Source organism: Nicotiana tabacum, chromosome 13 (genome assembly GCF_000715075.1).
Source record: "Nicotiana tabacum cultivar K326 chromosome 13, ASM71507v2, whole genome shotgun sequence".
Lineage (NCBI taxonomy): Eukaryota > Viridiplantae > Streptophyta > Magnoliopsida > Solanales > Solanaceae > Nicotiana > Nicotiana tabacum.
Window position 1 is genome coordinate 17,522,491 of NC_134092.1, and position 16,050 is coordinate 17,538,540.

The window sequence follows — 16,050 nt, forward strand, 5'->3', positions numbered from 1 at the left end:
TTCTAGAGCTCACATTAACATCACTCGCACGGACAATTGCCTCGGTGCTCGCACATGGGCTCAAACCCCATACATATGCGTACTCATAGCGCATAGCTATCGCAAATACTTAATGCAACTAGTGCCTCCACTGAGTTTAAATAAAATGCTCACCTCAAACAGGCCGCAACCCTGAAACAATATGCTTCTGAGAACTCCCAATCTCCAAATTCATAGAACACTTGAATCACTGTAACTGATCCCAACTCCAGCACTCGAATGACTAACACATCTTCCATCCACGATCATCCCACGAGGAATACTTCCATAATTCTTCTGTGTCACATAGCATTAATTGGAATATCACCAGTCTATCAACCAGGTGAGTACCGCAATACCGATGAACATTCGTAAGTCAAAACACAATGCGCCTTTTGAAATGCGCACCCTTCTCAGAAATTACCGAGCAGTTATAACATTCATCTAAATATCTGAAACTAGCTATTCTGTCCAGAATTCGTGACCTTCCCTTCAAGAATAAACTGCCACCTTATACATGTAAATCTTAATCATGCACAACACACCACATCTATCATGCCATCATGTGACAAGAACAAGAATCTCATTATCAATTCTGAGTCACCAGCAAATTACATACCCGGTTAGTTAGAAATCTTCCATTTACTCCTATCCATGTGAAAATCACAATACACAATATGTTCCTCACGCCGGTAGAAAATATCCATCTCAAACCATGGTAGAAACCATCAAAAATGCTTTGAAATCCATTTGCACATAACCAAGCTATCAGAGCTGAATCCTTCTAACTCGACCAAGCCACGCAGGTCACCAAACCCAAGAATATTGCCGCCAAATCATCTGTAGAGCCTCATCAGATCATAATTACCCAAAGCTCAGTACAAGACATCCTAACATAAACGACACCACCATAAGGCCCATAAGCCATTGTATTCTTCTTAAGCACCCACATAAGTACCACAACCGAAACACCCACTCTGAAAGTACCTTATGTGAATTTAAAATTGTTCTTTTACCTTTCTTATACTGGAATGTAGAATCCATAGTCATACAGAATTACCGCAAAGTCCTGGTACCATCAAATGCAAATCTCAGATTTTATCCATACACAAGTCCGGAGAAATCCTCAATTGCTATATATAAATCTTGAATCCATTAGAACTTTCTCGAGAGTCACCCACTTTGCTCAAATCCAAATTTCACCGCCCGAACGGGCCGAACTGCCTTTGCTCAATTAGTACAACAACACCCCAAAGAAGTAACCATGCCTTAATGCAACCGAGCAAATTCATACACCGTGCACACTACATCTGTCATGAATAGAAACTCAACTTATTCCATGATTTCCATATACACATTAAGTGTAACATAACCCGTATCCAGAAATCCCTTTACTCGAGTCATCCTCGATCTCAACCTCTGCAAGTCATAACTAAACCACAAGTATGCCTCAGACCCAAACTAAAATTTAACATATAACCATGAAATTAAAACGCCAACAGCATGCTCCCCCACTTGGCTCAAATCCATAGATCATGACATTCAATAACTGACAATACCCATACCGTATTGCTGCCATGATACTACAGTGAAATTGAACTAAATTCTTCATAAGCTCATGCAACACAAACCATAAAATACCTAAATCATCCGCTAAGCTCGCATTTATTTCTCTTGACAGTCAAGTCAACTTTCTCAACCAGATTCAAATTAAAATCTCAACACATACACCCTGCTGGTAGAGAAGAAACTCTTCACTCAACATTATAAGGGGTACACCTCCGTAGATTACTCTGCATGAGATAACCCACATGTTTTGCCTAAAATTGGCATCTTGATATACCCTTTCGCAACCACAATCACTACGCGATCACTTAATCTCCCTAAGTCCGAACTCATCAACAAGACGTGGAAATCTACTTCGCTCCACAATTAAACAACATGAACGATGTTTCAACACATTCATAATCGAGACTATACGTCAAATCAAGACAGACACCAAGCACCCAATGGCCCTTTTTTTTTTTTACATCTCACGCAAACTATTCTCGTCACAATCAAACCATCTGAACACATTTCACAGTCACATCATGCTCATCATATACCTATTCAACCGCTCATCGAGCCACAAATTTCACTCATAGGGACACTACCGGACATATAAGTCTAAATGTACAAGTTCATACAACTGAAGCTACCGAGCCTAAGCTGCGGTCTAAACCTGGCCTCAAGTCCTTCAGACTGGCCCATCATCAAAACACAGAATACACATCTCGAACCTCGTTCATGGAATCACAAGCCGGCAATGCATATCTGATATCAAGCTCACATGTTCATACAAATGCGTGGAAGGAACTCAAAGAGTTATGTTTCAAGCTGAATCAATTCCGCACGATAAGGAAAGAAAGATGAGAAATTATCCTAACTGCCCTGTAGCCTCTCTAAGATAAGTATGGACGTCATCATACCGATCCTCAAGACTCTACTAGACATTTGCTCATGGCTTGTAGAACCTATGAACCTAGAGCTCTGATACCAACTTTTCACGACCCAAAATCCAACTAGTCGTGATGGCACCTAACCCAACCTGCTAGCCAAGCCAGTTATCAACTATCCAATTCCAATAAAATTTAACAAGACAATTAAGTAAAAGAAGATATCTAAATCTTATACATTCCCCAAGGACTGGTAGTACAAATCATGAACTTCTAATATTAGAATTTACAAAGCTGGTATGAAATAAATACATCATTTGTTCGAAATGTACATAAACAGATTTTTTATAAATCTAAGGCTACCATGAACAAGAGGCAGCTACGACCGGAACACAGGTATATCTTCAAATCCAGCTCACGTCGATCCCAGCAACATAGACATCTAATATCTGCATGCAAGGTGCAGAAGTGTAGTATGAGTACAACCGACCCCATGTACTCAATAAGTAACAAACCTAACCTTAGGTTGAAAGTAGTGACGAGCTGGAACAAAGGTCCGGTCCAACACCAATAGCCAACAACAGTCCATAACAACATAAAACAAGTAATAAAAGAAGTAACTCATAGATAAAATGCTCAGCTTAATCATGATTTTTGAAAATCGTTCTGCCTCTCAAGTGTATCAGTGAAAACTCAAGTCCTTTATGAAAGTTGCCAAAAATATGAGTAAGTTTGAAAACAGTAATTTTCCCCACGGACAACTCACGTGCTGCACGGACAACTCACGTGCTGCACGGACAAATTTGGATCTACACGGATAACTCACGTGCTGCATGGATAACTCACGTGCTATAATAAGCCAATCTGGCCTGCTGCGAAATGCAACCCGATTCCATAATTATCCTCACAATCAGGCCCTCGGCCTCACTCAGTCATCAATCTCTCCAGTCTCTCAGGCTCACAATGTCATGAAACTAGCCCCAAATGATGATATAATGTATCAATAAATAACAACAGAGACTGAGATATGATATGCAATGAATGAATATGACTGAGTATGAAATTAAAGTTTAAACATATAATTCGACAGTAGAAATGACCTCAGTAGGTCCCAATAATACCAACATTTGCCTAAGCATGATTTCTAACATGAGTCACATCTCACTTTCTCTAACGCATAAAAATACATGGAAAAATACAAGTTAACTTACTATATAGCTCTACGGAATCAACCGAGTCTCAATTTCTACAGTGCACGCCCACACGCCCACACGCCCGTCACCTAGCATGTGCGTCACCTCCAAATAATTCACATAACACGTATAATTAGGGTTCATACCCTCAGCTCCAAGATTAGAGATGTTACTGACCTCAGACCGCGTAATTCTGTATTCTGCTATGCCTTTGCCTCGTGAATCGGTCTCCAAACGCCTCAAATCTAGCCACAATTAATTCGATTCAGTCAATACAAATTATAGGAATTAATTCCATATGAAAATACTAATTTTTCCAACAAAATCTGAAATTTAACTCAAAAATCGCTCGTGGGGCCAACGTCTCGGAATCCAATGAAGCTCACAAAATCCGACAACCCATTCAATTACAAGTCCAACCATACTAGTTTCACTCAAATCCGACTTCGAATCAATATTCAAATCCCAAAGATTCACTTTATGAAATTTCTACAATTTTTCTCAAATTTTCATCTCAAAATACTGATTAAATGATGAAAATAATGATATATTCATGTATGCTAACCAAACCCCGAGTTAGAATCACTTACCCCGATAAATTTCTTGAAAATTCCACCAAAAATCGCCACAAACCGAGTTTCCAAAGTCCAATTATGAAATAATACTCTAACCCTCGTTTATAAAGTACAAAAATCTGATCACTCATTGTGCTTACCACACAATTTTTGTGCGATCCGCACATTCCAGGTTCTGCGGCCGCACTTCAACAGCCTTTACACTACCAGGCTTCAGTAAATTGATCATAACTTTCTCTACAAATGTCCAAATGATTAATGGTATACCTTTCTGAAAACTAGATTCAAAGGGATACAACTTTCGCTTTTTAATCATCTCCAAATTCCTTGTAGATTAAACGATATAATCGGATCATCGAACCTGCAGAATCCTTTTTCTGCGGCCGCGAGAAGAATTTTGCGGTCCGCACTTTTCCTCTGCGGTCTGCACATGAGGCTTTGCCTCAACACTCCAAAATGTGCCCCCCCCCGCACTTCCAAAGTTCCAGAACAACTTCAGAGTGCCGAAATGGCTAGACTCGCTCAAAACTCACCCCAAAATGCACCCGGGCTACTCGGGACCCCGTCCGAATGTACCAACAAGTCCTAAAACACGATACGAACTTAGGCGAGCCCTCAAATCACATCAAACAACATCAAAAACACAAATCGTACTCCAATTCAAGCCTAATGAAAACTAACAATTTTCAATCTTCTATATTCAATGCCGAAACTTATCAAATCAAGTTCGATTGACCTCAAATTTTGCACACGAGTCATAAATGACATAACAGACGTATTCCAATTTCCAGAATCGAATTCCGACCCCGATATCAAAAAGCCAACTCCCCGGTCAAACCTCCAAACATAAATCTTCACTTTAGACCTTGGGACTAAGTGTTCCAATTCATTCCAAAACGTCACCGGACCTGAACCAATTACCCCGACAAGCCATATAACAACTGTAAAGCACAAATTGAGCAGTAAATAGGGAAACAATACTGTAATACTCAAAACGACCGGCCTCGTTACATAACTTTAGCTCCTTGTACTACGCAATCGTTAACTTAATATAACTAGTTTCTTTTGGACTAAAAAAACAACAACTTGATCCTTCTATCTTGTAGGTTTAGGATTCAAACAAAAAAAAGTAATTTAGAAATCCACACGACGTCGTTCGGTGCACTCGATTACTACTGAACCGCAACACAACCCCGAAAATCTGAACAAAGCCAAAAGCTTCTCTTATAAACTTCTGAAATTGCTCTCCTTCTAGGGTTTAAGATTTCCCCCCAAATCCCCAACTGAAAAATCTATAGGGTTTCAGTTCTTCGCAATTCACAGAACCAGCCATGGCGCGTAATGAAGAGAAAGCCCAGTCAATGTTAAATCGATTCATCACAATGAAAGAAGAAGAAAAGAAAAAGCCAAAAGAACGGCGCCCATATTTAGCCTCAGAGTGTCGAGATTTAGCTGAAGCAGACAAATGGAGGCAGCAAATCATGCGAGAAATCGGTCGAAAAGTAGCCGAGATCCAAAACGAAGGATTAGGAGAACACAGATTAAGAGACCTAAATGATGAGATTAATAAGTTGATTAGAGAGAAAGGGCACTGGGAAAGGAGGATTATTGAACTCGGTGGGCCTAATTATACTAAGCATTCGGCTAAAATGACGGATTTGGAAGGGAATATTGTTGATGTTCCAAACCCGGGTGGACGTGGTCCTGGGTATAGGTATTTTGGTGCTGCGAAGAAGTTGCCTGGTGTTAGGGAATTGTTTGAGAAACCTCCTGAATTGCGAAAACGAAGAACGAGGTAAGTATTTATATGCTTACGAGCATTTATATAGGTGATTTTTGACTAGCTTGATATTGACTCGTAGTTGTTTGATTGATTGATTTTGACCTCATTCGTGCTACATTGTGTTATCTGGTTTCCGCATCCTTATTTGTGCTTGTTTAGTACAACTGTTATGTTAGGTATCACGAGTAGCTTTTCAGAATTAGTAGAAAATTTTGATAGGAATTTATTAAAAATGACTAATTTGTTTATATGATACAAACTATTCGAAGATAGTCCCCAGGGCTTAGTTCAAGTGGCAAAGGCTCGGGGACTTGGGACTTAGGCCACATGTTCGAGCCTTGTGCGATGCAAACTAAGCCTGGCATTTAAGTGGATAAAGGTAGAGGGGCGGGACAATATCCCTGAATTTCGGAGGCTACAGTTGGTCCCTAGGTTGGCTGCAGACAGGTTTCTTGGGCATCAAAAAACAAAAGAAGAACAAAAAAACTAACCTAAGACAGCTGGGTTTTGAATTCTCGCCGTACTGATGTTTAGAGATTACATTGAAAGTAGTTGAAGCATATACTAAGTTGTATTTTTGCTTTGGCAAAACGCAAATTACTGAAACTTTTACATAGGAAGTAGGGTTTTGAATATTGAGTTAGCTGCCAAGGAAATCCACCTACCCTTCCTAACAATTAAAGGAGATCAGAAGACAATGAAAGTGCGACGTGCTCTCCTAAATTGACGAAACACTGTCATTTCAATTGGTTGTTATATTTTGATTTCTTTCTCAAAAATAACAACCAGTGGTGAATGTGGACATTTCAGTGATCTGAGCACACACTTGAAGTCGGATAAATGAATATGACAGTTTGGAGATTGCACTGTTGTTCATACAATTTAGATTTGTGAAAGTCTAAGCATTACCTGTGATTGGTTTGTGATGCTTTCTGGTTTCCCATGACAAACATGTGTTTGCTTAACAGACATGTTTTAGTATACCCATTAGCTACCTATTTGTATAGAAGAATCATGTTTTGGTGTATACTACCCATAAGCTACCTATTTGTATAGAAGAATCATGTTTTGGTGTAGGTTCTCTACTTTTTGGCATACAACTTGTATATGGGGGTTTCCCCATCATTAATACAATTATTTCCTTATAAGAAAACATGTTTGCTTAACATATTTAAAATAGAGGTGATGCGGCCAAAAATTGCATGTTAGACTTTTTTGGTTGATCAGTTTATTAGATGTCAGTGATATATTCGAAAACGGTGTTTTGATAGAGGTCATTTTCTGTAAATAAGGTCGTGCTGGAAAATTATGAATTGACTCCAATTGAGATTGCCTTGGCTTCTCAAGCAGTAAAAAGCAATCAATGCAAGTATGCAATAGGCTTCCAAAAATTTAGCCAACTACTTATACAACAGAATATTTTCCTTTCACACCAAACAGTACAAATGAAATAAGAGAGTTTTTGACATTTAATATTGGGTTCTCAATTCCTTGAAAAGTTTTTCTTCTCCCCCCCAAAAAACAAATAATGAACAAAATATGTAAAGGGAGCGGGTCTTCTACAATTTTTCTTCTTCTAGCATCTCTATTGTTTCTACCATTGGCCCTGTGAATACCCATTGGACGATGAAAAGCTTAAATGGAATAAGGGAATTGACATGTATCTGGCACCATTTCTAGCAGTACCCATCAGACATCGAAAATGCAGAGTACTATGGCCCATTATTCCGAAGCAAAAACACAATGGAACAACCGTGTCCTTTCCATGATTCTTGAATCAACAAAACCGTCTAATAGCTAAGCGTCTCCTCCTTTTAAAATTTTCATTTGTCAACTGGCAATACTTCATCCCAAAAAAAAAATTCTGTCAATATTGTGTCCTCATATTGCCCACAAATTTTAAACATGCTACGTTTTTGATAGGGTAAATAATTTTATTGATGATGTGGAAACCCCGTATACTAGTTGTGTACCAAAAGTAGAGAACCTACAACAATTAAACATGCTACTTATGGGTGCCTTCAGTTTCCGTAGAGGCATCCAAATGCGTCTTGGGACAGCTTTGTCAACAAATAGATTATAATATGACTTTACATAAGAACACTGGGAGGAAGATCCTTCCACTATATGATCAACTTTTCCAGACTTGTGAAACTGTAAAGTTTGTGCAGGAGTCTCACCTCATCTATCTCCCGGTCTTGTAAATTTCTCCTAAGGTGCACTCGCATGCAATTTGCCTTCTATGCTCGCTAAAGGCTCAGCAAAGTGGCCTCTTTTGGCTTTTGCATTTGCAATAGAGAAAAGATGGGAAATTCGTGTCTTGGGAACCTTAGCTTAATAGGTTAGAAATCTTTCTCTTGCAACTGCAATCAATAGAAATACAAGATCTTGAGATATAAAAACAGTGTAAAAAAGTCCATCTCAAAAAAATAAAAACAGTGTAAAAAGCAGTATTTTTAAAAATAGAAGAATTAATCTTCCTTTTTTTAATGACCTTAATCTCATGTCTCTTATATATGGAAGAAGTCACAACATTGTCTTCTTATTCAATGATTAAAAGAAGTTAAAAGTATTTCATATCTGATATCTAATTTAGCGATGTTTCAAACCTATGTTGAAGTTAAAAATATTTCCTTATATATAGGTTAAAAGGTGCTTTTTATACGGACTTGATTCTGCTTGTGAATTATTGTGATTAAACAAAAAATGGCTAGAACAGGGGTATTATGGACATTTCATATGTGTAAAATGTTTATCATTCTATTCATTAAAAAAAGTAAGGTTTTGCAGTGAAATTTGAATTTGATTTTCTCATCAAATTAATTATGTTTTATGTTTCCAATGCATTAGTTGATAGTACTATTTTATTTCTTCAATGCATTGGGTGGGAATATAGACATACAGAAATAAAATAATTATTTTATTTCACCTATTTCCATTTCAAAAAGAAATAGAATATACTAATGGAGGGAAAAATGCCTTTTGTTGCATGCCACATACATTGAAAAAGTAAGTAATTATAGCCCCTTTATTCTTTTACAGTAAGATAACTAATGGAAGGTGTACTGTAAGATGTTTTCGATGCACCTAAACGAAAAATAAGCAGAGAAGCCATATTTGATGGAAGTCCTATAACGTGCAGCCGTGCACCTAAATGAAAAGAAGAACTGAAGTAGTTGCCCTTTGTGGTAACTAATGGAAGGTGTATAACAAGGTGTTTTGCATGAACATAAATGAAAAAGAAGAGAAGCGATAATTAATGGATGCATGTTATACACCTTATTCCTAAATGAAAAAGAAGAATAGAGGAGCTATAACTACTTAATTTCTTCAACGCAAGTCTCGTGCTACAAAAAGTTAAAAATAAACCCCAAATATTTATATCCTTCAATGCATTGGGAACATATAACATAATTAATTTGATAAGAGAATCAAATTCAAATTTAAAATTGCAAAATTCTACCTTTTTTTCTTCACAAAGGGCATGATAGACTTTTTATACGTATGAAATGTCTATATTACCATTCTGACAATTTCGAATGTAGGACATAGTTTTGCTCAGATCCTTAACAAAGGTTGGCGCTTTTCTGTACCTTCCGCTTTTGACAACTTCGATGGTCCTTATTAATTAGAGTCATTAGAATTTAAACAGCCCTATTCTCCATTGTTAAGATGGAGAACTGACCAAAAGTCTATTTGTTCATCATTAATGAATCACAGTCCGCTGACAATTATGGGCTTCCCTCTACAAAACCATAGAAGATTTTTCGAGGAAGGAAAATAAGAAGAATGATGCATTAGTTGCCCTTCCCTCTACATGAGCTTTTCCCTACCAGATGAAAGTTTTTGCTCGTGAAAAATGCATAGTGCTGTTGTTGGATGAAGATGAATATGTAGAATACACAAATAAACACATCTTGTGAATGTGTGTGAAGTTGAGAAAGAAGGTTGACAACCCTTCTGTTGTCACTTCTTCCAGCCTGCTCACAGTTATCAAGTAAGCAGGTTTTACAACTGCAGCTCCAGTCTATAAGCAGTGGTATTTGCTTCATTTCACTTAAGATTGGCATCTTAGTCCTGCTACACTTATCAAATAGCATTTCTTACAGCCACTAGCCTTGTCACCAATTTAATGACCTGCTTCTTGCACTGACATCCTTATGCATGGTCAGTACGAAAGTGATATTAGTAAAAGAAAGCTTGTTAAGATTTTTTCCTTAAAAAATATTAGGAATATGGACAGATTGTTAGTTTAGTAGGTTGCAAGTTTTATTTATGACTTATGAACTTTAGTTTATCAGAAATTTTGCGTAGTTCTAATCTGTTTATGCATGTATGATGGCATCTCATAGACCTCAAGTCAGTATATTCAACACCCATGCTCATTCTTCATTCTCGGAGGAGTAAAATACATTCTTGGAAAAAATCAGATTTGTCTTTTTAAGAGCAATGTAGCCATTTACATTTTGTTGTATTTGACAATCTAAGTTTTGAATAAAAGAGCTTTGTTGGATACTTCTTTTTCATGCTGTAAATATTACTTTGTTATTTGATGATTTTTGTGGGGATACATTTAGATCTTCTTATGCTTTATATTATTTCGGCAATCCTTATGTTGATTTGTTTGCTGAAACTATGTAGGTATGACATATACAAGAGGATTGATGCCAGCTACTACGGGTACAGAGATGAAGAGGATGGAATATTGGAGAAGTTGGAGGGACCAGCAGAGAAGAAAATGCAGGCTGCAGCTGTGAAAGAATGGATGGAGATGGAAGAGATAAAGAGGGAAGCCATGAAGGCGGTAAAAAGTGGGGAGGTAGTAGAGGTGGGTTTGGGATCAAAGATATTGTTCGAGGAGGAAGAGGATGTGATCGAGGAGGAGAGGAGGCAAAAGGAGAGGGAGGAGGAGAAAGAAAAAGAATTTGTGGTACATGTCCCATTGCCGGACGAGAAGGAGATTGAAAGGATGGTAGTGGAGCAGAAGAAGATGGAGCTCTTGAGCAAATATGCTAGTGAGAATTTAATGGAAGAGCAAATGGAAGCTAAGGCCATGCTCAACATTCAAAGGTAGGTGAAAATTAAGCCTGGCCTTGGTTAAACTATTACATAGAGCATGTGTTTCTACTCTGATGTAAAGAGGAGACTGCTTAGGAGTTCTTATTGCCTTTTCCCGCAGATCTGGGATTAATGCAACTGTAGTAGCGCGTTTGTACTTCTTTCAAGTGTAGCAATGAATAGAATCACAATTTCAAGCGTCTGTCTTCTCCGAGGCTTCAGTTAATGCTATAGTTCCTTCGCTTTCTATAGTTAATTTGCATTTCAAATCAGCTATAACATTGATTTTCCAGTTGCAGAACAATGTGAAGAAATGCATCAAATGTCTTGTAATCAATCAACTTTACTTCAATGCCACACTAGATTGAAACAGCGATATGATTCCTTTGTATATTGGAATTGTTTCGCCACCTCTGGGGATGTTTAGCTCGTCGATGCTGAAAACGTACAGAAACCACTCCCGCAATTTCTTCTCTCAGCTTTAAACATCAAGTAACCATTTGCTGTATTTTAGTATTAAATGTCTATTTGCGTTTCAATTGTTATCTGCGGTTTATGCTGCTCTCTCGACACTGCACATCTTAGATACGAGCACCTCCAAATCTTTACATTAGTCCATATAATTTTTGAATAAAGGAGAACCCTCCAAATGAGACGATTTGCATTATTAACTCAGATTTCAGGTCTATGGTTTACCAATAAACTTTCAACTTCCTTCAGAGAAGTCTATAATTTTATCATAAGGGAAATTCAAAGTGGCAAAGGAACTAATGAACAGATTTCCAATGCATGTGAAGGGTCGAAACTAAACCATATAATGGCTTAGAAGAGGAATTATCATTAGGTGATTGAGTAATGGTAACAAACTTGCTTCCTTATACTAGAACTGGAAGTTTGTGAAGCCAATGTGAATCAAGACCAGCTGTCACAACCCGCATTTTGGGGTTGTGACTTCATTCGGAATCGGTGAGAAAAGATCCTCTGACGTAGACCTGTCTACTCAAAAAACTTGGGCTTTCTAATTTTAAGCATATATAAGGGGGTATAGGTGTTGAAGCTCAACCTGCCTCCCCCGTACGTGCTGCCACCAAGCCTTACCAAACGAGCTGCCTTGAGGGGGAACCTCAAGGGCCTGTCTGGACGACTCAAAGGAGTGTCTTAGGTATCCATACGAGTTAGGGAACTCTATGGACGGGCGACGCCTTCGGGCTAGCGTTGGGCACCAAACGGGCGCTGAAAGCTCGACGTGTGGGACGGGTATGCCCCGCGGGCTACCGAAATGTTGGACAAAGACCTCTGTGCCGATTGGATACTTGATGCACCTATCTTAGGGGCCTCATGTGTCGACTTGTGAGCTTAACTTGGGTTCAGCTATGCGAGCAAGGGTCCGTTGGCCTAAGCGTGCAGTTGTGGGGCGACACTGCACTATACATGATGGAAGTGTGTCGCGAGGGCTATGTATGGGCATGCCACGAAAGACGCACATGACAATGGCCAAGGACTAAAGGTTGCCTTACTCGGGTGAAGCACAAGCTGGGTGCGGATGCACGAGGCGAGTGTCAAGCTTGAGAATTGGACTGTATATGCGAGAGCGATGCTCAGTGTCAGGCGAGGGACAAAACATGTCCTTAGCCAACCCCAGGGCGCGCATGGATTATGATCCTAAGACGAGAACCGCCACAACTAGTCGAGGCGAAGAGCCTAGACATCATATGGGCGGCACAATTGAAGCATGCCTTCTAGGCAAGCTTCACCACAGGCACATGATCGTGCTTGAAAAATCTGGGAAAAGGAAAGGCTGGCCTGCAGCGAGGGGAATTGCAGGCGTCGCACGGGCTATTCGGTGCCGCTGACGAGCATAAGAAAGTCGGCCCGTGACACCAGCTCCAATATTGAAAGGCAAGGTTCTAATCATGTTAGTCTAAATTTGGTAATCACAGTTATAGCCCGTTTGACCAAGCTTCTAAAATCAACTTATTTTGAGAAGTCTTTTTTTTAAAAAATATTTTTTTGTTAGAAGTAGTTTGAGTTTGACTAAATAATTGGAAAAACACTTCTGAATAGCAATTAGTGTTTGGCCAAACTTTTAAAAAGTATTTTTTGGGAGAATTACTTTTTTCTGGTTCTTCAAAATTGCTTCTGCTACTCAAAAGCATTTTTTTCCTTTTAAAAGTTTGGCCAAACACTTTAACTTTGAAAAAAAATAATATTTTTTTCTTGGAGAAGCATGGTCAAACAGGCTATTACTCGGTACATATTGTGGTGAGAGGCAACACGCATCCAATAGAATAGTCTGTGCATGCAAGCTGACTTAGACACCATGATTATTTATAAAAAAGAAGAAGTTGTTATTACAATTCTGTTAAGTGACGGAATACAGCTTGAATTCACTCTCATACTATGATATCAAGGCCAACTTCACTCGGATCAAGATCAGTCAGTAACTCCTCCAAATAAACAGAAGACACCGCTTTCCCATCAGCTATCAGTAACAGATGTGATTTCCAATGGTTTGCCATTTTTCAATTAACACTCTGAGTTCAACGTCTGTCTCTGATTTCTTCCCTAGCCTATGTTCCTGATTTCCATGCTTAATAAACTAGTAGCAACAGTTATTCAATTATATCTACTGTACATACAGTAAAGTTCAAAGTAAAAGACCTTTTATTTAGCTGCATCCATAATATATTGTGCTGCATCCATGTTTTATACAGTCTATTGAAAGAAATTTTCCCAGAAAAGACTTAACACAATCTTGTGTATAGGTTTTTTAAGGATATATAATATTCATCAAAATCATCAACTGGAAATCTTGAATCCCAAAAATCAGCTAGTATTACATGGGTCTAAGCCAAGAAGGTTTGTCTCACGAAACAAGCCCATTTTGTCTTTGACATTGAATTGTCAAATCCCTTTTTGTCCGCTTCTTGGACCATAACACAAGGAAAGGTCACATAATTAATTAATACGATGCGACTACCTCAATATTGTTGTATATTTTATTTTTTATATTTGCTTTGGGCATCCGAAAATCACTTACTCTATTAGTCATAAACTAATTGACCGAATTAATCTTAAATCCGTTAAAAAAAAGAATCTCGATACATGAAGCATCTTGCGTTTACGGACTGCGGAAGGACCGTACTCCAAAAAGGTGTGATGTAAAAAAAAAAACAGCTCGATACAAGCATCATAGTTGATTTCACAGTTCGAATTCTTGATGACCAATAATCTTAAACCTGTTGATCCTACTAATTGGGATTTGCGCCAAATAAGTTCAACAAAGGAGAGTAAAGCATGCTCTAACAAGAAATTTTACATTCCCAGAGTTAGAACCTGAGGATCACGGCCATCCCACCATCCCATTCTAACTTTTGGTTGTATGTGACTACCTCAATAGTGTGGAAAAAAAGGTACTCTCTGTTTCAATTTAGACGTCACATTTTTCTTATGACACATTTTTATAAATAATTCAACTTTAAACTCTTTATTTTATCCACTTTATCCTTAATGAAAAACTTTTATAACCACATAAATATCGTGGCCCCATAAAGCTTTTACCCCTTAAACTTTTAAGACCACAAGTTTTAAAGGTTTTTTTTTTCCTTTAACTCCGTACCGAGTCAAACTACCTCATCTAAATTGAAACGGAAAGCGTAAGAAGAAACTAGACTACTATAGATGCTCAACTTGTTGAGCCAATGGCTTTATGACAGGTCCATAGCCTGAGGACTGGTTGAATTTCGGCTTTGAAATAATCAAACAAAATCATATAAGACAGACAGTAATTTGGACTCAAAAATAATGTTGCAAACACTCCCTACTTAGCAACTTACTCTGTGGTCTTTGTACTAAAAAAACCATAGTAGAAAAAGAAACAACTGGAATTGCTGAAGGAAATAAGGACTTGTATAAAACAAAGGTCAAAATTCTATTTACACAAAAGTTAATAGTAATACTAACAACGGTAGAGGTCCAAATATACCCTCAGACTATACGAAGTTGAGCGCATTTGCTCTTCGTTAATAATTTAGCTCAAATATGCCCTTACCGTCACATAGTTGGTCCATATATGCCCTTAGAGTTACACAGTAAGCCCATATATGCCCTTTTCGAAATGGAATCCACCCAAACTAATTAACTCTTTCGTTAATTGTATTAAAGTGTATTACAAACACTATTTCCTTTTTATTAGTACTTTTTTCTCTTTACCTTTCTCTTTTCTTTCATCCTTTTTCTTTTCTTCTCTTTTTTTTTTCCTTTTTCTTTCTCACTTATCCGATTTCCTCCATTACTGATGTCTTCTCCATTTTCATCACCAATTTTACTTAACAAATCTCATAAATTCCAATTACTAAGAAAATTCTCCCATAAGAATATTTTTATATATCATATATTTTTCAATTTTTACTGAACATATATTAATTCTAAAAAATTTAACAAAGTAAGATTGAAATAATATTTATGTAATAAAAAATCCGAAAATCCAACAAAACCGTACAATCCAAACCGATATAATTGGTTTGGTTTGATTTTGATAAAAAATCGAACCAACCCGTTCCATGTACACCACTAATTTATATATATAGTTAATAAAAAAAATAGAAAATGTCCAGCTGAAAAAAAAAACTAACAACTCAAATTTGTAACACTACAACTTGAACTCTAGAAGAAAAGAAAAAAGATGAAAGAAAAGAGAAAGGTAAAGGAAAAAAATACTAATAAAAAGAAAATAGTATTTGTAATACACTTTAATACAATTAAAGAAAGAGCTAATTAGTTTGAGTGAATTCCATTTCGAAAAGGGCATATATGGGCCAACTGTGTAACTCTAAGGGCATATATGGATCAACTATGTGACGGTAAGAGCATATTTGAGCTAAACTATTAACGAAGGGTAAATGCGCTCAATTTCGCATAGTAAGAGTGCATATTTGGACCTTTGCCCTACTCTCAAGTTCCACACTATGTTCGTTGCCTTTATTAGA

The 16,050-nt window shown here is 37.7% G+C and overlaps 1 protein-coding gene across 1 annotated transcript; it reads left to right on the forward strand.

Annotated features, from left to right (window-relative positions):
* Positions 1 to 5,418: 5,418 nt before the first annotated feature.
* Positions 5,419 to 11,453, forward strand: LOC107813591 (uncharacterized). The gene is made up of 3 exons (XM_016638870.2): positions 5,419 to 6,016; positions 10,646 to 11,074; positions 11,184 to 11,453. Exons 1-3 carry the CDS (start codon positions 5,553 to 5,555, stop codon positions 11,233 to 11,235), a joined length of 945 nt encoding a protein of 314 aa, XP_016494356.1. The 5' UTR covers positions 5,419 to 5,552; the 3' UTR covers positions 11,236 to 11,453.
* Positions 11,454 to 16,050: the final 4,597 nt, after the last annotated feature.